This window comes from Thermobia domestica, chromosome 11 (genome assembly GCF_964235325.1).
Source record: "Thermobia domestica chromosome 11, izTheDome1.hap1.1, whole genome shotgun sequence".
Classification (NCBI taxonomy): domain Eukaryota; kingdom Metazoa; phylum Arthropoda; class Insecta; order Zygentoma; family Lepismatidae; genus Thermobia; species Thermobia domestica.
The window spans coordinates 251,151,800-251,174,123 of record NC_137464.1 but is presented as its reverse complement, the minus strand read 5'-3'; the positions used below and the strand labels follow the sequence as shown (position 1 = coordinate 251,174,123).

Here is a 22,324-nt window from a genome sequence, read left to right as displayed (position 1 = left end):
AACGGAAGAACCCCAAGGAAACCCACGCACACGGTGTTTGTCCACCACAAAGTTCAAGGCCCACAAAGGGATGTCACGTTAAGTGGTTTATTTTTTTTAATATTGTATAACAACTTGGGTATATTTAAATAAATGCTTTTTATTGTGTTCGTACAATGATTTTGTAGTTTTTATTTTATAAATGATTCAAGCAGTGCAGTGTTGCCCCTGAGACTCGAGAAGATTGTTGTCTCGTCTCGATTTTCGTCTTGAAAATGATACAAGAATTCACTGGCGGATCTAGGCCTAGCCTTCCCCCCAGTTTTTTTCAGTGACAAAATAATTTAAGCTATTATTTATATATTTTTTTGAAAGTTTGTTATATACCTATCACAGTCTGGGTACTGGCTCGCCCCCTCCCCCAGTTTTTAGCTTCTAGATCCGCCATTGCAAGAATTGATGTTTCTTGTGTGGTCTCCAATTTGAAAATTCTCGTCTGGTGGCGGTCGCAACACTACACAAATTGGAGACCAATATTATTAACACTATTATTAACACTATTATTGATTTTTGTCTTCCTATCAAATTGGAGACCAATATTATTAACACTATTATTAACACTATTATTAACACTATTATTAACACTATTATTAACACTATTATTGATTTTTGTCTTCCTTTTGCAGTGCTCTACATTTACTTATGGCTTGTGGTCTACAGCTACTATCAGCTAATAAAAGAAGAAGAGAGAAGGGGCTATTATTACTACAAGGCACCCACGAGGCCCTACTAAACCAATCAAAAGAACCAGAAAAAAGAAAGTCAAGAAGAGGAAACATATGTTTATTCATAATTTTGCGGATGTGCGTACAGCGGATGCTATAAATACAAATGAATGCGAGTCTTATGCGTGGGAGTTTGTTTACGAGTTCTATATATATATGATGTTAAAATGTGTGGCTGTTATGAACTGGACGTGTTATGTTCCGTTTCTCTTTCTCACTCTTTGTTTCCACACACATCCTGACATATGTTGCGTCACTCACATCCGTGACCATTGTTTTATATTTTGTTTTTTCTTCTACTTAAGAAAAAGAAAAATAAACTAGACTGAATATTCAACTATTTCTCTCTGTAATAATACAAAAAAAAATCTATTATATGAAACTCTTTGGATAGATCTAATATGCAAACTCGGTTTTCAGCCAAGTATTTCTTAATAAATAAATAAATAAAAAAAACACAAGTGACCGTTAGTAGCCAAGTACTTAACATACATGGTCCAAGATTTGATTCCTGGTTGATACAGTTGATTTGGATACAAATCCGAGTAGTGGCCTCAATCTTTTATAAGCAGTAAATTCTGACTCATAACCTCAGTGCTGAATAATACACGTGTCGGGAATTTGGTTTTCACGAATACTTTTCTGGAAGTGAATCGAAATTTGGAGTTTTATTTACGACTTACACCTTTTACACAAGGACTTGAAAATTATTATTATACTTCCGCTCCTGTTACTTCCGGCCTGGATGAACCTAATTGGTTACCCTTGCTGACCTGAAAGAACGTATAGAATTAGTTCCATATTGCCATTTATCGCGCACACCCATGAATTCCTCAATCAGTTATGGCTGTAAGGTTTTTGCTTATTGGTGTGGCGTGGCAACAGCCGAGTTCTTTCAAGGACATGAAGTCATCAGTAGCCAATGTCAAGCGTGTTGTCTTCTGCTTTAGACGGAAGTGCTACGTGATTGGTGGACGGTTCATATAGCGGCATGGCTATATGTCATGTAATAGCATTTTGCAGATTGTATCTATCTTCCTTTCTACAGTTTTTAAATATTCTTCATAGTCTTCAGGCTACTAACTAAAAGTCAAAGTTCGAGGGTGAACTTAGCGAAGAGGCCTTAAAGAAGGATTCGAGAAACTACTCGAAAATCTATCCAAGGCAAATAATGTAAGTTAGGCAATGGAATATGATTTTGGGATTTAGCCGCCCTTTCAGCGGGGAGACTATTATATGAGACATGGTGCTACAGCTTTAACGTAGGATCTGAATCACAGGAGCTCCCGCCGGGAATTGAACCCGGGTCTCTCACGCCATGGTAATAGAATGAGTTTGATCTAATTGAAAACAATATGTAGTTGTAATTTTACTTTAAAAAACCTTCACAGAGAGATACTTAAAATTTAATTGTAATTTGGAACTTACAGCGAAATACGAGGGTGATTCAGAAAGTAATGCCTCTAAGGTGTTACCTTTATTTGTGTGTGACAGATAGCACAGACACAAGTATCAGTGGAAAGCTTGCAATATCAGCCACAAGTAGTGGCATCATTTTTCAACATAGTCCCCATTACGGGAAACAAACTTGCGCCAACACGAAACAAGGTTTTTCATGCTGTCGGCGAAGAACTGTTGTAACTCCTGGCGACACCATTGCCGATCTGTTGCTTCTATCTCCACCGTCACATCTGTAGGGTTGGCTCTTAAGTGATTCTTAAGTTTGAAAAAGAGCCAAAAGTCGAAGGACGCAAGATCCGGACTATAGGCGGCAGGATGAGGCAGAATGTCAATAACACTTTGCCAACAGATGGGACAACTTTGAATATTTTTGGCCGAGGAGAGGACGTGTAGCGATACTCCATCGACTAACATTTGGTTTTCGGGTCGTAATAGTGTATCCACGACTCGTCACCGGCAATGGATGTTCCTGGGCGCACAACCTACCCCAGTCATAAATTCATTGACAGCCAGCTGTTTTAGCCGCTGGATGCCATGGATTGCTCCATTACTTTGGAACAAGAAGAGATAGGAAGGTGAAACAAGTGACATTCTATAGCTTAAACACCAGTGCATTAATGATAAACAGTTCAGAGTGCTGTACAATTGTCCAAGTAGGGGGCTTTACTTTCTGAGTCACTCTCGTAGCTATTTAGTATGTTCATAACAAAGCTTTAGGATATTATACGGTGGAGATTCTCCTTGTTAAGAAATTGTAAACACTGCCAGGTAATCAGCTTTACTCTGGTCTTAACTATACTTGTAATCTATATTTTTTACGAGAAGAAAAAAACTAAACAAATGTAGATAATGTGGAAATCGGTGTACGACATTTGCATAACCTGAGGTAATTAGAATTTAAAACAGAATAATATATTGTAAGAAATACAGTAATAAAATATTTTTTTAAATATGTAATTCACTGTAACGCACACTAAAAATTAATTTCGTAATTTGTAGGTAAAGTTAAGATACCTGTACATATCAATTTCACAATTTAACATCATAATGGTAGAATGAAACTCTAATTTCTTGTATTAACACGTAACAAATCAGAGGAGGTGTGTCGTTTGAATTGTATAATATTTTTGAAAGTCAAACTTTGTAGTGCACTGTACGGATATGGTAGTTGCTGTTTCGATGTTTTATTACAAGGAGAATAATTATATTTATGGAGTATATATTCATGAAACGTGTGCATCAGGAAGAATAAGTGTACGTTCGTATTGAGGGAAAAGTAAGTACAATTTAAATGCTGAATATGACAAATGCGATTGTTCAAGTGTTAAACTTCTCAGTGTCAAAAGAGGTCCGGAATGGACAGTTTAACCCATTGCATACCAGTGAAATCCATGTAGATGCCATGAAAACGCATCTCTTATTAAGGGTTGCATCAATCCTGGAGATGATGAAATTTGTTAGTGGATGCAAGGCAAGACTTAGTTCTACTATTTCTCCTTAGATGGCAGCACTTTTGTCTCAGTAGATGGCAGGCCTAAGGCAGCATTCAATTATAGCACATAGGTGTTTGTTTTAACGATAAACAATTAGCAACTTCGAGATCGGAAAAGAAAACTCTTTGTCTTTGATCTCCGGTCAGAGTTGCCAACCTAAAACAGCACAAAATCTCTTCAGAACATCAGAATTCCCCTTTTTCAGTCCAAATGTTCCACAATGCAAATAATTGTTTCTTTAAATCAATAATGTGAATGCTCTTCTAGCACGCGCATATTAACTATGTCCTACGTAACAATCTAGGTAGTCTTTTGACAGTAAATGAAACCGATATTACAGCACGCACATAGGAGAACGACATTTGGAACGCAAGGGGTTAAGCAATTCAAGGTAAGGCCTGTCAAGCTGTCAATGCAATGATTATGTTGCGAGTCTAAATGACTCAGTGAACCACGTTAAGAGACCATAAACGATTAAAGTTGCAATTAAATTAACGATTACATTCGCTGTTGAAATTAATTGCAGCCTGAAAAATATCATTACAACTTACTAAACATTACCACCTGTTTCACAGTTGGACTCGTTTTACAATTAGAGAAGCTATTTTAGAGCAATAGAGTTGACTTACACCACTGTTTACAAAGTAAAATTGGTTTCAATTGTCTTGTTATAATTGCTGTCTAATTTTGAAAGTATACACATAAAGCTTCTATTAAGTTTGGTGTTCAGAAGAACAACAATCTGCTATAAGCATCTAATATACAAACTTTTGAAATACGTGTACAATCTATATCATCTTTGGTTGAAACATTCTTTGATTCAGCGAGGTTTATTTTCAAAATGTTTAACAATCCTAAGCAATTTCACTGGCGCCTGTTATGCAAGTGTTCTTCCGTAGGCGTTAGTGTCCAATCTTTCACCAGTAACTGTTACACTTATTTCAGCATGTGGACGCCAATGAGAACGATGCTGACTTGACGTATGGTCTTTAATATACTTTAAGAAAATTGATTTATATGACTTGTTATCATGCATTGTAAAATGAGACTTATGTCTGTGGGTTAAATAACAATTCTGTAAGCAGATGACGCGGTTGCAAATTTTTATTTTCAAGAAAAGGATATGTCTAGTCATATGAACATTTGATAAAAAAAAAAAGGATACTAGCAAGCAAATGTGTACTATTAATTTTATTATAGTCCATTATGTAAGATTATATCGATATTTTGTACTCATAACTTGATATAAACAACTTCCTGGCGGGTATAGATTAGATAATGTTGTTAGAACTAATTGTCTAAAAAGTTGTATTTAAAATCTTATGCATTTCGTGAAGTTACAAATTTTCAATTGTATATATTTCATATTTAGAAATGAAAATTTGTACATATGCAACTATTGTATGTATGTGATTCTATTCAATTAATTTTAAGTCTCTCAAATTACCTGAGTACATAGATAAAATGAAAAAGAAAAAAGGTATAACCGTCCTCGACTAAGTTGTCAGTGTTTACATAGTGTAACACAATACGATTCACAGGCCCACAGCAGTGTGAGAACATTCAGGCTTGCAGCTTAAAATCTAATATTAGGTAAAATTTCGGTTAGATTTCAATGGAATGTGCCAGTTACAGTAGAAATTTTAAGGACAATAGAAACATCCACAGGATTTCCCTTGAATTTCAATGGAATACGCCTGTTAGAATAGAAACTCTAAGGATAATGGAAATATCTATGGGATTTCCCTTAAATTTCAATGGAATACGTCTGTTACAGTAGAAACTTTAAGGACAATGGAAATATCCACAGCATTTCCCTGGAATTTCAATGGAATACGCCTGTTACAATATAAACTTTAAGGATAATTGAAACATCTACGGGATTTCCATTAAATTTCAATGGAATACGTCTGTTACAGTAGAAACTTTAAGGACAATGGAAATATCCACAGCATTTTCCTTGAATTTCAATGGAATACGCCTGTTACGGTAGAAACTTTAAGGATAATGGAAATATCCACAGCATTTCCCTGGAATTTCAACGGAATACGCCTGTTACAATATAAACTTTAAGGATAATGGAAATATCCACAGCATTTCCCTGGAATTTCAATGGAATACGCCTGTTACAATATAAACTTTAAGGATAATTGAAACATCTACGGGATTTCCATTAAATTTCAATGGAATACGTCTGTTACAGTAGAAACTTTAAGGACAATGGAAATATCCACAGCATTTCCTGGAATTTCAATGGAATACGCCTGTTACAGTAGAAACTTTAAGGATAATGGAAATATCCACAGCATTTCCCTGGAATTTCAATGGAATACGCCTGTTACAGTAGAAACTTTAAGGATAATGGAAATATCCACAGCATTTCCCTGGAATTTCAATGGAATACGCCTGTTACAATATAAACTTTAAGGATAATGGAAATATCCACAGCATTTCCCTGGAATTTCAATGGAATACGCCTGATATAATATAAACTTTAAGGATAATGGAAATATCCATGGGATTTCCCTTACATTGCAATGGGATGTATCTGTCACAGTAGAAACTTTAAGGATAATGGAAATGTTCATGAAATTTCTCTTGGATTTTGACGGAAATGGAATGTATCTGTCACAGTAGAAACCTTAAGGACAATGGAAATATCTACAGGATTATCTTTGGATTTCAATGGAATATGGCTGTGATAGTAGAAACCTTAAGGATAATGGAAATATCCAGAGAACTTTTCTTGAATTTCAATGTTATGTGTGTGTCACAGTAGGAACTTTCAAGGTAATTGAAAATATCCGTGGGGTTTGCCTTGAAATTCAGAAATATGTCTGTCATGTGACAATGTTTCGGTGTCCAAATATCATCCTGTATCCCACAAAGAGTCTAGAAATATTCCGCAGATGTTTCGAACACATCTCAATTTCCACGGATATCTGGTTCGTCAAAGTGGGATATCCAACGGACATTCCGATATGCGGAAACTAACGTTTCTAAGACGTCCAATAGATTTCTTTATGCTATGTGGTAAGCGTGTTTCTGTACGTGCTCCCGGGTTCGATTTACAACTGGGAGATCCTTACTTTGTATACAAATCCGAGTAGTGGTTTGGATCCACTTTAAAACAGTCAATCTTGCCCATGTAACCTCTATGCTTAAGAAGGGAACTTAAACTTCCATCAATCAGTTAATCTGAACATAAGTGTGTAATAAATAACAGGTTTACTAGTTTAAATAAATTCAAATTGTATTTAGGATAAGATTACAACGTTAAGAACATGTTTACAAAAAACTACTAGTTTTTTAAATATATGACGTTGCCAACTAACAAAAATATGTATACAAAAATTAATAATAATAATACAGTATATAAATACAGAGAAAAAGAAATATTAATGTAATTTAAATAACATCCAATTTTATGTTGTGGATATATATGTGTGTAACGTATATGTAAAAGAAAAAATCGGTGCTATTATTTCTTTTCGAGTGTATGTGTATGTTAATGTATGAGGTGAGAAATTATTTGTTGTTAACTCTATACTTGTGTTTTTGTATGTAAATGATGTGTGTGCGTATATGAATGTAAATACCATATCTATATTTTATGTTGTTGTATTTAAAGTATGTGAAGTCATATTTAAGTAATAAAAATTTCTTATAAAATTTTTTGAGCTATAATTTTTAGAATAAAGGGTATCCTATAAAGAACACAACTTTTGAAATGCCTGACATTTCTGTTCTAGTAAGTTGGCAGCACTGAATGTTACACGATTTTCATTTGTTATCTTTGTGGTTGGGAGTCACGGAACGGCCAACAGTGCAAGATCGTCAACTGTTTTTTTTTTTTTTTTTTTTTTTTTTGTATGGATAGGAATGGAGAACTTCACGATGGAACAGCGTATTGTCATAGTGACCAACCTAGTTGTTCATCGTGAATGGCTGGCTCTATTGGCCATTTTGTCACAGCTTAAAGCAGGGGCGGACTGGCAACCATAGGGCCCACCCTGCTAAACTGAAAGGAGGGCCCACTGTATAAAAATGTAAAAATTGTATTTGGCATTCTTCATATGTATTACATATAAAAGTCCATCTTCGAACTCATAAATAGTATCTCATATTCATACAAAAGCAAAACATTCATTAGAAAAAAATCTGAAGTAGGAAAATTTTAATAGTAACTCATACAGAGTATAATTGGCATTATCATTTTTTATTGTAAACACACACAATACCGGAATTGGTGCTTTCAGTTATTTATATAGTACTATTGTTTTTTATGTAATGAATTTAAACCATTTATTTAAACAAATGAATGTCATGTTTTAGAAAACCCAAAATATATACTGTACATGTGCAATAAGTAAAAACTAATCTCAAGTCAACTTTGAAACACTAAATAATTAAAGTACTGACAGAAATAATGTAAGTTTCTTTCCTCATAAACCAGTTCTAATATCAAATTGGTTGAAAGTTTCTACTGAATTGCATATTGTAACCTAATATAATATAATATTAATATTAATACCAGAAATGTATCCTAATATTAATATCTTCATTATGCCCCAGTTACACTCACAATTTCAAATATCTGCCTAATTCTTTGGAGCTAGATACAAGATCGTCAATCACTTTGATGTAATCAAAGGTATATGATCTTTCTATGTATAAAAGAGTAAAGTCTTCAAACAAATCTTGTCCAAGCGATGAACGCAACCGATTTTTGATCACTTTCATAATCGAGAAAATTCTTTCACAAGATATTTGGGTACACGATAGAGTTAGAACATACTTATACGCTTTATACAACGATGGATATAAGATCAGGACCATAAAGATTTAATTCGTGAAGCAGGCGCAGTGCACAAACTAGACACACTTTACACTGTCTTGCAAGTTTGCATTTCCATTCATCTTCCTCCTCACTCTCAGTTTCATTATCTTCCTCTTCTTCATTTTCCTCTTTTTCACTACTATGAGCATATTGCTCGCTGCCATGCTCATTTCTTAAAATATCCTGCTTTTTACATATTGATGGATTATAGTCCCTATAATGAAGAGCAAATTGGAGCAGTTCCTCTGTCTTCCACGACAAACGACACGTAACTGGTGTTCCAATAATTGAATTGCTGCTATCGGATTTGCTCTTCAGTGTAATCTATATATATAAAAGAGAACGTACAATTTTTTGTCCGCTCATCACGCTAATACGGCTGAACCAATTTCTTTCATTTTTGGGGGGTTATTAGGATTTGGACCCTAGATGGTTTTTATCATATCACTTTAATTTTTAATTACCAGTGTCTTGAGATAATTGACCATTCAGGTGTCCATAACGTACAAATCCTTTGTTATTAGTTCATCATAGGTAAAAATAAACGTATTTATATGCAACCCGCATGACCGTGTCACTCGGCGGGTTAACATAAATGACAGGCGATATACAGCGGAAAATAGCTTGAATCTTCTGTTTAAAATTTTTTAATTGATTTGCTTATTTTTACAGACACTTTTACAATATGCCAGCACCGGGATGACCGCAGCGAAGCGGGGCGGGTTAACATAAATGACAGGCGATATAATGTTAAGATTTACTGCAATCTTCTATGGTTTTTATCATATCACTTGAAAGCGAAAAAGTAAAAATTATCTAAGTAACAAAGTTTATTGCGTTCCGGGGTGACCGCAGCGAAGCGGGGTGAACGCTGCTAGTATACAAATAAAACACGAGCCGAGGGCAGCAACGTCATAATAATTGTTTGAGGTTTGTATAAAACAATCGTTGATAGTGGCGACTAATTTCCTTTCACTTTACCGCACTAAAAAAAAAAAAAAAAAAAAAAGTTAGGCCTAATCCGATTTCTTTTTTCGAAGCTCGGTGTGAGGACAATGCAGTTCAAAAGCGTTCCGGCTCCACCTCCACTTTCCACAATAACAATATCTACGAAACTATTGTTTCTTTAAAACATCGCCACTCGCCGGCTTGTAAAAGGACCGGAGTAAGCAATGGTATCCAAATCCAATAACAGCCTGAAATCTACTGTGTTTCTTATATTTAAAAATGTAGTAGTTAACGTGCTCATATTAACAGCTGCTGTATCACAAACCCCGCAATGTTTTAGGGCCTGATTGTCTCATAGACGGAAGCTTTTCAAGTCGTTAAACGTGAAGAAGAATAAGGGCTGTTCATGAAAGTTTAACTTTGTCTTTCTTATGCAAAACACAAGTTTGCGGGAGTTACTATGCCATATTTTTGATGCTGGTAGGTTTAATTGAGCACATCTTTTTAAAATTGGTGGAGGGGGCCCACCTGTTTGGGGGGCCCACCCTGCATTTGCAGGGTAGCAGGGTGGGCCAGTCCGCCCCTGGCTTAAAGACTAATAAAGGTTGATTAAGGGGGCAGACTACTAAATATTTTTGAAGAGCTAACAAATTTTCTTTTGCCCGTTTTTCGTAAGTGAAAAGAGATAATGAAATGTAACTTACCACAATAATAGATAATGTTATTCTACACCCGAAAATACGAATCGGAGGAATTATCAGTGTTGCTATCCATAGAAATTACACTGTGTCCAGAATTTGAACTACCCAAAAATCTAGCTTAAGGAAGCGACTAGAAAAATGAACTCAACGGTAATTGATGACTTATCATGTTGTCTTGGTTCCTTGTTAACTACTTTTAAAATAATATTTGTATTTATTTTGTAATAACTTATTTATTTTATAATAATTTATGACAATGATGAAATAATGACAATGACTGAAATGGTAGAAGAAAGAATGTGAAAGGCAACGGAAGAACTCCGAGAAAATGTACACACTGTTTTCATCCACCACAACAAGTCATGTTGCAGAAAATAACTAATATACAAAAACTTCACGTACACGAAAAAATGAAATGAAATCTTTTAGTTTAACGTCCTACGAATATGCTCTTTAGGCTAAGAGGACCATGATTAAGCCAAGTGAATGATGATGGAAGAATTGGTGGAATGAGAAAGTGGGAGAAAATGGGAGTATCCCGAGGAAACCCACAAACAACGATGTTGACCACCGCAAACTTACTTGGCTGGGGATCGAACAAGACACTAAAGGTAAGCGCTTTACCACTGACCCACCGTGCTCCCCACGTATACGTAACCATATACTCAACTGTCACCCTTTGTTCACAATCCATGAAATATCTACCCAAGATGATGGCAAGGACAGTTTCGTATGCAAGAAACTACTTCATTCCCTGTTCGTGGAAAGATCGAAGGAAGACTTTAGAAACAGGCTGTGCTTAAAGAATAAAGAAATGTACTAGGGTAAATGAAACCTTGAAGTAGCGTGGTCCCGCTTTTCACCAACTCCCGAGACTGAAATATCTTACTAAGCAACATCTGGGAAAGGCTAAACTTTCTTCTTCAGAGACGGGAGAAAAGTTTGATGCATCTTTGATTACAAGATATGAATATGGAGGTCTTGTCTATGGAGGTCTTGTTCCACTTTTCGATTATATTTTATCTATTTGAAGATATCACATAATTATTGTAAACTTAGCGGTATTTTAATTTCGCAGTGATGAGGCCTCTTAAGCAGTGTGCAAATTACGTTATTAATATTGAAAGGAAAAGTGGGGGAGTAAAATGAAGCTGAACAGGAAACAGTGATGACAAGGTGCTCCCACTAGACACTCCCCACACGCACACCTACACCCACACACAAATATGATTATTTTACAATGCTAATAAACCAGAAAACTATTATATCAATAAATGTCAATCAATTAATAGGCCAAAGGTGAATAGTTTACGCCTTTCATTTTGAAATACAGATAACAAATAAAAATTATATGAAACGACATAAAACGTAATACTGCCATGTTATTTCATTCTTATGTGGGAACGACATACAGCTATCTCACTTTATTTTTAATAAGAACAACTATTTATCACTAACCATGGTTGGTTGGGAGAAAATCACCATCCCCAATAGAGATGCTACAGTAAGTTCCTTTGCTGGGGAAATTCCCTCATCCCCGGTAATTGGCACCTTGTATTTAGCGTTTGGCACGTTAAGGTTTAAACGCGAATTAACATTTAACGCGAGGTTTGTTCAGTGTTTCCCCTTTAATTCTTGTTCCAGTGTTTACGGTGAAAAGCTACTCCAAAATGATATCTCTCATGATCCTTTCCTATTAAAATTTTGGACCTGAACCCAAGATGGAGGACTTCAAGTTTGGCCGCCATGATGGTACTATACAGTAGTAGATGTAGTTCTACCTCTATTACAACTATCCAAAATATGGTGTCACTTTCTGTAGTCGTTCCAAACTTGAAAGATACAGACTGCGCCACTGAAACTGATAATGATCCAAGACTGCGACAGAAATTGCTACAATACGTATTTTTGCAGGTGGATAGGCAACCCAACTTACATCTTCGAGAATTAGTTAAGTTTGATTTTCATAACGCTCCCCTTAAATTGTCTAAAACAGTCTTTATTGTTAACTCATTGCTGCTGTGACGTAATATGTTTCTTCCGTTTATAGAAAGAAATTCACGTGGAGAGATTTTTGAATTGAGCGTTATGTACAATATGTTCACCAGATTTACACGTAGCGATTTTATAGCGTACTAGCAGCGTTCACCCCGCTTCGCTGCGGTCACCACGGAACGCAATAAACTTTGTTACTTAGATAATTTTTACTTTTTCGCTTTCAAGTGATATGATAAAAACCATAGAAGATTGCAGTAAATCTTAACATTATATCGCCTGTCATTTATGTTAACCCGCCCCGCTTCGCTGCGGTCATCCCGGTGCTGGCATATTGTAAAAGTGTCTGTAAAAATAAGCAAATCAATTAAAAAATTTTAAACAGAAGATTCAAGCTATTTTCCGCTGTATATCGCCTGTCATTTATGTTAACCCGCCGAGTGACACGGTCATGCGGGTTGCATATAAATACGTTTATTTTTACCTATGATGAACTAATAACAAAGGATTTGTGGACACCTGAATGGTCAATTATCTCAAGACACTGGTAATTAAAAATTAAAGTGATATGATAAAAACCATCTAGGGTCCAAATCCTTATAACCCCCCAAAAATGAAAGAAATTGGTTCAGCCGTATTAGCGTGATGAGCGGACAAAAAATTGTACGTTCTATTTTATATATATAGATGACAAGCTGTTTCCAAACAAATCAGATTTCTTCTCAAAAAGAACTAGAGCATGAACTTAAGAAGAAACGAAAATTACTACCCACCGTTATTAAACGTATGTGTCTAATCAACGTTCGTGGTGAATGACATGGAAAGAGAGAAAGGAGAAAGAAGGAGAGAGAGAGAGAGATTTTAATATGTCAACGGAGAGAAATATAGTCACATATATGAGATTAGAATTGGAGAAATAAATAATCGAACAGTATCCATATTTTGAGGAAAATTGCCATTTTGAGAAGCAGAAAAATTAAAATTTATCAGTCGAACCTACGACCATCACACCGCAGTTGTCGAATAAAAGTGGCTAATCCTTTTTGGAGCATTAGATGATTGCACAGAAAGAGAAAGATCTTAACATTTGGAGAATGAAGAACTCACAAATTCACAGCTTTCGTATGCGGGTTTCGAGCCAGAAACCTCTTTGTTATGATGCCACGACGCTAAACATTCACACATTCAAATTGCTACTTGACTATTAATAATGTTCTTCTCATATGTCTCACGAACGCCAACACCTTCGAAATATGAAAATTGGAAATATAACTTTATTTCTGTTAGGAAGTTTTTCATCATAATTGCTGAAACAGGCGTTGCAGTGTGTCGAAAAAACAAATTTAAGGTGCATGATAGGTGAGAAAGTTCAGTATTTGAAGTATTGCAAGGTATCAAATGTATCCGTTCTCACCCAATAATCGGTCATCTAGACATGGTATATTATACTTATGAAGCACTAATCGAAATTAGTAAAAAAAAAAAAAAAAAAAAAAAAAAATCAAATTGTATACGAGTTAGAAGGATCTCAAGCTAACATTGTAATCAAAGGAAACCTTATTTAAATGTTAATTTTGAATTTTTCTAAGCTTTTCTCGCTGGTCTGATGGCAAGCGCGTTTGCATTTGGTACACGTTCTTTCGGGTCCGATTCCTGATGGAAATCATAAATATTTAATATAGTAATAATTTGCCTTTATTAGTTATCCGTCTCCCTCAGCCGAAAGGGCATAACCATGAGACGTTAAACTATTTTTTTCGAAGCTCTACTAAATAAAATGTTTATATGCAGAACGTATATAAAATATTTGTATATGTTCTTTCGAACAATGTTAGTTTTAGACCCAGATGATATGGACTACTGAAAAGTTAGTTTTGAATGTGAGGTTCTAATAGTTCATAACCTTATGCCGGCCGAAGTAGATATTCAACTGAAAAATGTAGGCAGAAGAATAGTAGGCAACAAGATGTTGAATACTGAAAAGTTGAAAAACGAGGAAGTAAGAAATATTTTCATTGCAAAATTCGAAGATAGATACTCAAACGAGGAAAGGATAGGTGAAGGTAGTAACAGACGGTGAGAGCATAATAAACTTTGCATGCAACAGGCTGCAGAAGAAGTAGTAGGTTACCGAGAACACAAAGCAGCAAAGAAACTATGGAAAATGAAGGAAAGGAAGACGTAGAAACAGATTGTGACAGAAGAGGACAGAAAGATGTACAGAAAGTTAAACAACGAGTTACGAAGGAAAACAGACAGAACAAGGAAAGAGTTTTACAAAAGAAAGTGAGAGGGCCTAGGAGATTTAGTAAGACTTGAGAAATATGAGGAAATGCATAAGAAGGTGAAATTTATGGAACTTCGCAGAAACAAGGGGGTATTTACGATGGCAGTAGTAAATAAGAATGGGAAGGTAGTCAGCGAGAGAAGGAAAGTCTTAGGAAGATGGAAAGAATATGTTGAGGACTCATATGAGAGTAGGGCTATATCGTGTCGCCTACATGTTGAAGTAGAAAATAAAGTGTGGGAGGATGATAAAGGTTTAGTATTTTTCGGAGTGAGTTTGGAAAAACGATGTCCAAGATTAGCAATGGAAAGGCAACCGGAATAGATAATACATCAATCGAATTCATTAAGAATATAAGAGACAAGGGCAAGAAACAATTGTTCCTACTTTGCAATGAAATATATGAAAGAGAAGAGTAGCCAAAAGATATCCTGAATACGATCATGATACCGATAGCTAAAAAATCGAACCCAGAGAGATGTGAGGATTATAGAACTATTAGTCTCATATCTCATGCAGCAAAAATTTTGTTTCGAATTCTGAAGAGAAGGTTGTATGGATGAACAAATGAAGAAGTTGAGGTGGAACAGTTCGAGTTCAGAACTGGTAGGAGCGCAAGGGATGCAATTGGATTATTAAAAGTAATCGGTAAAAAGTTTATAAAAAAGGGAAAGAGGCGTATGTTGCATTTATTGATCTAGAAAAGGCTTTGATCGCGTGAGCTGGGAATTGTTGTTAGGAGTTCTAAAGAAGGTTGGGTTGAAATGGAAAGATCGAAGACTCATAAGAAACATTTATTAACCAACAAGTAAGCGTTAGAATAGGAGACGAAGTTACAGAGGAGAGTGCAATTGGAAGGGGAGTTTGACAACGATGCTGTCTCTCGTAAATATTCTTTTAATCTATCTAGAAGAGATAGTGAAAAAGAGCCTACATAATCAAGATGGCATTTCGGTAGAAGGTAGAATAATTAGATGTATACGGTTCGCAAATGATAGGGCATTTCCAGCGGAATCTGTAAAGCAAACAGTAAGGTGTTAGAACAATTTAGCAAGAGCTGTGAAGAATATAGGATGAAAATAAATGTAAGAAACACAAAAGCCATAGTGATTGGAACAAAAGCGGTCGGTGCCAAATATAGAAGTAGGAAAGGAGGAATTAGAACAGGTAATTAGTTTTCGATACCTCGGTAGTATTATTAATGATGATATGAAGTGTGAAAATCGCACGTGGACAAGAAGAGACTAGCGGAGGACCGGGGAGCATGGAAGTTGCGGCAAGTTACCTGCAAATGATGGCAGAATACCTATAATAATAATGATGATGATCATGAACCATACTATGTACTGTCATCTTGCTAATGTCATAATGAATAGCTTAATGTGGGTATCAGTTCCATTTCAAAAAAGTGGTATAATTCTCGTATGGTATAAACTTTTAGATTCTTGAAGAAATTAGTTTTTTTTCTCCATTTTCTTAAAAAGATCTACTCACATGAGCTTTGAAACTCATTCGTACAAATCCTCTTCAGCGCAGTAGCATGTTTATCGATTAGTAAAGATTATAATTACGAATTAGGTTTCTGAGTTTTTGGCATCAGTAGCTATGTTAGCTCATTATGTATGAAGGGTAACATCTCTCGGGGATCGCACTGCCTGGAGAATTGGGGAGGAACAAAGGAATGAGAAAAGAAGGAAGTGGTCTGCAACCATTATTCTAGGTACCATTCCGACATTTGCCTGGTGTGAATGAAAAAAAAAACCAGGAGAAACTTCACGCAAGTATGCCTGCCTGAAAAAGGCAGCGACACCATTCCGACCAACCGAATGTCCCTACCGGGAATCGAACAAGGGACCGCTCGCACTAAAGACGAGAACGTTAGTGGCTACGCTACGTGAGGCCACAATCGAACCGAAAGATGCAGGTCTCATTTTTGGGCATTTATTTCGCTAACTCTAATAATATAGAATTTTAAGTTTTCTGTTATTTTATTCTATGAGTTCTGTAACTTTTGCTGGTAACTTTATCACAGCCGAGTGTTAGGTTGCACAGTCCGCAGCAAAAAAACCTGCAACACGATCATGTAAGTTTAGTGCGAAACGACGAAGTCTTTTGCTCCAAAATAAGTGTGCAGGGGAGGACTCCGAGGTTTCTCCTGGCGTGATTCGTGGCACTTAGACGTTATGTTGATTCCCTGCGCTGTTAGGCATAGTTTCTCATAGTTAGTACATGCTCGTGTTGCAGTTTTTTTGCTGCAAACTGTACCTGGTCGCATAATTATGTTTACACTGTTTTGATGTGCACAGTTTTTTTTACTTTAATAAATTCATCATCTTAAGTGGACAAGGTGGCTCAGTGGTAGAGCGCTTACCTCTAGTAAGTGAGGTCCGTGGTTCGATTCCCTCCCAAGTAAGCTTGTGGTGAAAAACATCGTGCCCGTCAATTTCCTCGGAGTACTTCCGTTTCCTTCCACATTATCGTTCACCGATTCTTCCATTATCATTCACTTGCCTTAATCTTCCGTCTCCCTTAGCTAGAAGAGCATAACCATCGGAAGTTAAGCTGAAAGATTTCATTTCAAATTCATCTTTTTTCTGTGTTATTCCTTTATAGTGCTACCAACATAATTTCACAATACGTAAAGCTTTAAAGTCGAATCTTGAACGCCGGACTAGCCTACATTTACTCTGGATCTAAATTCAATTGCCAACGATTATTAGGCGAATGTTGATGTTACCAATAGGAAGTCTATTGCACTTGTATTATTTCGTCAATTGCAGTGTTATCACTAATTTCTGTCTAATTATTTTCCGAATTATAGTCTCGTATAATTTTATCCCTTTATTATGGATTTCTATCGCCCTTTTACAGTAAAATTTTGCTTCTAGTGATGAATTATTTTACGTAAGAGTGCATGTGTCAGTAACTTAACAGAAAATTAGCGTGCTCTAATTATAAGCTGCTTTGTTTAAGTTGTTTTTTTGGAAACAACATGGAACAAATTTATGTATTATCTTTTGTTTCTACATATTGTAATGTTCTACACGTGCTCCGAACACCACATGCTGGCTGTAAACAACTTCAGTTGACAACCACGAAAAAGATGACGTCAACCATCATCAACAATCGTCAAATAACGAAGATCAACGAAGTCATCCGACATTTCAGGATAAAAGAAGCAACAACGCAGTAGAAGGCATCAGTCTTCAACGATTGATAGTCACTTTATCACTCTCTAGGACGTCTGATCTTTGAGAGCTTCTGTTTACCTGCATACTTGGTCCTCGCAATAAACTCACCACTTTCTAAGATGCTCGGTCTTTGAGCTTTATCCTCCTCTGTACTGTAGGACGGTCGGTCTCTCAAAAATACCTCACATACACTCCTTGACTACAAGAGCCTTGGTTCCTATCACCCTAGGACGCTTGGTCTCTGGGTACGTACAAACAAAAACCACCAAATATCTAAAAAGGCTTAGTATTGTTCATAGGAGGAATTTTATTATAAAATGTGATTGGGAAAGTCCAAAATTCCTGTGTACCATTTTTTAAGCCCTACCTTAAAGAGAACCTTCAATATTATTCGATACTCTGCCTGGGCCGTTGGCGTGACCCTGTAATTCAGCTCTATTAAAGGACTAATAGTGTAGTGCGGCCTAAATCCTTCAATTGCAAAGGATTCATGCTCCGGTCTTGGTACGAAGAACATGTTAATAATGGGTCCCGTCCTTCATAACCTCTGCGTTATATGGGGATACAAAAGACACAAAAATTTTAAAGAAAAACTTCTTTATACACTATTCTACACAAGAAAAATAACAAATTTGGGGCCTGCGGTACTGGTATAGTAGCTAGTGCATGGGCTCTTGGTGCACGTTGATCCTGGTTCGATTCCCAGTGGGGAAGCATTAACGTTTCAAACCACACAGAAAAATTTGTTATCCAGACAGCAGTATATTGTAGAAATATACGGAATCCTTATGTTTACTACGGAAATCTGTAGGAAGCATACGTTATCCATATACTACAGACGTACTGCCCTTTTTCTTGCTTAGATGTTACATCATGCCAGACATCTAACAGTCTTCTGTATATTACATACTTATACATACTGTATGCTACATACTTCAGATATATATATTATGTATGTTCATTTGTATGTGAGATCCGGACAGCCTATCTACGTTTTTTTTTCTTTCGTACGGAAACTACGTTTATTCGGAACACTTATATGGAACGTATTTCAAAACATACGTTTTCAGGTATACATTTGCTGCAGATGTTACGTAGGATTAAGTTCAAGAATTACAGAATTTACGCATGTTACACACGTTTGTACGTACACCATAGATTTTTCTTAATGCATTATGGTGGTTTAGATTTCGCGTTAGACGGTAGGAGTACGTCCCATCTGGTCAGGCCCGTGCCGTGGAAAATCAGCACCCGGGACGAGAGTATACGACGGCGCCTCCATACGTATATTCCAAGCAATTTTTCCTATCTTTTTTCCTTTTTCCTCCCGAATTTTTCGTTCCCCTTACTTCGGCGCCCGGGGCTGTCGCCCCGCTCGCCCCCCTCCACACGGCACGGCCCTGCATCTGGTCCCATCTGGCTGAAAAGTGGCGTTCAACTTCAACAAACAAAAGGAAAGTAATTTTGAGCGACTGTACCTAACTTTATGAAGTTATATTCGCAGTGAGGCGTCTGAATCATTTACAAGAAAAATTCACAACACGTAATTTGATAATAACAAGTTAACTCTTGCAGAGTCGTAAATCAAAGATGGGTTAGGCTATTTCGTAGTAAATTTGTTGTGGAAATGTGAAAAAAAAAAAAAAACTGCAGTAATACAACCAGTAGAAAAAACGTATTCGCAAGGCGGCACCAACAATCATTGCTTGTGTGATCAACATCTAAAATAGAAAGAGAACAAAATATTGGACATTAATGAGCTGTTTGCGTGTTTGCATATCTCCCCTGATGAGATCTAAAACACAAATGCCGAGTGTCATTTTCGATTAGATTTCATTCGCTTCCCACCGACTGAGTTTCTCTTTTAATCTCCGACCAAACTACGGTATAATATCATCTCCTACTACTACCTACGTTGTATCTATTTTCCTTTGTATATAATCGTTGTTTCCCTCCCTTGTACAGTTTTTTCTCACTTTCTCATGCCATCGGAACATTAACACTGACAGCAGACGCCAACATGAAGCAAAATGAGGTAGGTAATGAGCTTGTAAACGAAGACTTTGTGAAAGTACTTTGTCAATGTCTGTTTTACAGCTTTCCACGCACGAACAATGCGAAAACGACTGGACAACTGGCACAAATTTGAATGATTTTTCTGCAGTTTTCTTCACACAATTAGCCTATATCTTTTAAATCTTTATTAACTAACTAACTAACTTTATGGCTTATGGAACCCGGAGGTTCAATGCCGCGTTCACAAAAGCTCTCCACTGACTTCTATCCTTAGCCAACTGGATCCAGTTTCTACTTTGTATTCCTATTTTTGTGAGATCCATCTTAATATTGTCCTTCCATTTGCCCCTAGGTCTTCCTAATGGTCGTTTTCCGATTGGACTCACAGTTGACACTTTCAAAGCGTTCCTACTTTCTTCCATTCTGGCTACATGACCTGTCTACCTGAGCTTCCTTGACTTGATGACCCTAACAATGTTTGGTAAAAGGTATGAATTTTGCAGTTCTTCGTTATGAGGTTTCCGCCATTTCGCATTCCGGTTCCTCTTGGGTCCGAATATTCGTCTCAGTATCTTGTTCTCAAATACTTTCAGTCTACGTTCTTCCCCCAGAGTAAGTAATCATGTTTCGCAACCATAATCATGTTTCTCAATAGGCGTGATTATCGTTTTAAAATTATTATGCTTTTAAAAAGAATGTTGTGCTGCAATGTACGTTTCCTTGAAATCTAGGTCACATTTTCGGCAACGAGTCAAACAGTGCTGGGTGTTATCACTTCTTGATTAAGTGACGAATTGGGAAATCCATAAGATACTGATATTGCAATGTTCATTTACTGTCGTCGTGAAGACTATTAGGGAGCTACGAAAAGTTAAGATTGAAAACTAGCAACTCGCAATGTGGTAACCACAAATCCCACACTTTCTTATAGCCAATTGATCAGAATAAGTGATTGAGAGACTCTTGCAAAAGATTTATTTTTTTCTTTTTACGTAGTTTTACTCAGTATGAAATCTCTGTCGAGGTTCTTGATGTTATAGAAAATCAGTGCCTTACTATTCCATATATCTTAAGTCTACAGACTCAGCAGACCAGAGTTCAACGCGCATACTGAATAGAGCATGTTTGATTACCTTGGTGATAAGAGGACTCGCGTTATTCTGCTGGAAGTTGGAATGCCGTAAAGTGTCAACTTAGATTTGAGGACAGGAGTGACGACATCACCCATACAGTCCCGAATGAAGACCAGAAGCGGTCGGGATGTGTAGTTTATTATCCTCTATACCAGAATGTCCGGTGCGGGTGGTGTGTAGGAAGTGAGGTTGCACATCTTCTATAGACATACACATATGAGTAATCATCATCGTATCTCAGATAGATAATGACTATCATTGCTTCAACACTACAGTCTTTCCTGACATTACCCTGAGACGTTCTCAGTAATAAGCAGATGATAAGAGTAATCATACGAGAGGATCATGGGAACGTAGATCTGCTTCTAACAGTAAATTCTTTTGTGTTCGTACACTCGCATGAACGTTGTCGTGGTTCACCGTTTTGTGAGTTAGTGCTGTCTGAACGATCCATCTTCCTAGAAGTTCCATTGTGCATTTGAACTAGAAATTTTTGATGGAAATTGCTAAAGAAAGTTGGGTAGTAGTCGAAAGGTTGAAGACCTATCATCACCTTTTGTACAAACCAACAAGTAAAAGTTAGACCAGACTAAAGAACGGTGGGAAATGTAATTGAAAAAATGATATCTTTCAATTTTACGTCCCACGATTATGCTGTGTACGTTAAAGAAGACGGTGATTATGAGAAATGAATGGAATGATGGAATGAAGAAAATGGAAGGAAACAAAAGAATCTCGAGAAAACCCACGCACACGGTACTTGTCCACCACAAAGCTTACTTGGAGTGAGCTGGAATCGAATCAGGAACTAAACGCACCAGAGGTGAACTTTCCCCCAATGAGAAACCGCGATCCAGAAATGTAATTGATCGGGGGATGCAACGAGAATCTTGCATTTCATCTACCTCATTGAAAATGTATAGGGCAATAAAAAAAAGTTGTGTTACCGATGAAGGTGCCACAAAAAATGTTGAAAAAGACATTCATTTACTGCTTCACACATGTGCACCCTTCTGATCACGCTCCTGAATGCGTTCTGGAGCGTTGTACGTGAAATGTTGATCTACAGTTCGTTGAATGTTGGTCTACAGTTCTTCCAAAACTTGAATGGATTGTGTAAACTGCTAACTTCAGATATTCTTATAAGAAATAGGTCTGGTAGAGTGAGGTCGGGAGATCAAGGTGGCCACAGTAGATTGGGAATGATGTATCCTTAACACCGCTTCCAAATACTTCATGTCATATGAGCAATATGGGAGGTTGCATTACCCTGTTGCAACTATACCCTTTTCTTTTCTTCGTAATTTAAGGTAGCAAAAAATATGTCTGGTAAGCCGAAGATAATGTTCAGTGTTGATCGTCATCCAAGAGAATAAAATAATCTTTCAACACGTGGTACACAATATGTTGATCTTTTGGGCGTGAAGGAGAGACTCATGCAGTGCACGCAGATTGACAGTCGATCACGGTGGCACAGTTGTAAAACGCTTATTTC

General features: G+C 36.7%; 1 protein-coding gene across 1 annotated transcript in view; it reads left to right on the top strand.

Annotated features, from left to right (window-relative positions):
• The window catches only part of LOC145664922 (uncharacterized), a 134,168-nt gene extending 126,778 nt beyond the window's left edge, over window positions 1-7,390 (top strand). The window contains exon 5 of the mRNA XM_081732026.1: window positions 666-7,390. Within this exon, the coding sequence (XP_081588152.1) occupies window positions 666-772 (107 nt within the window). The 3' untranslated portion in view covers window positions 773-7,390. The remainder of the gene's footprint in view (window positions 1-665) is intronic.
• Window positions 7,391-22,324: the final 14,934 nt, after the last annotated feature.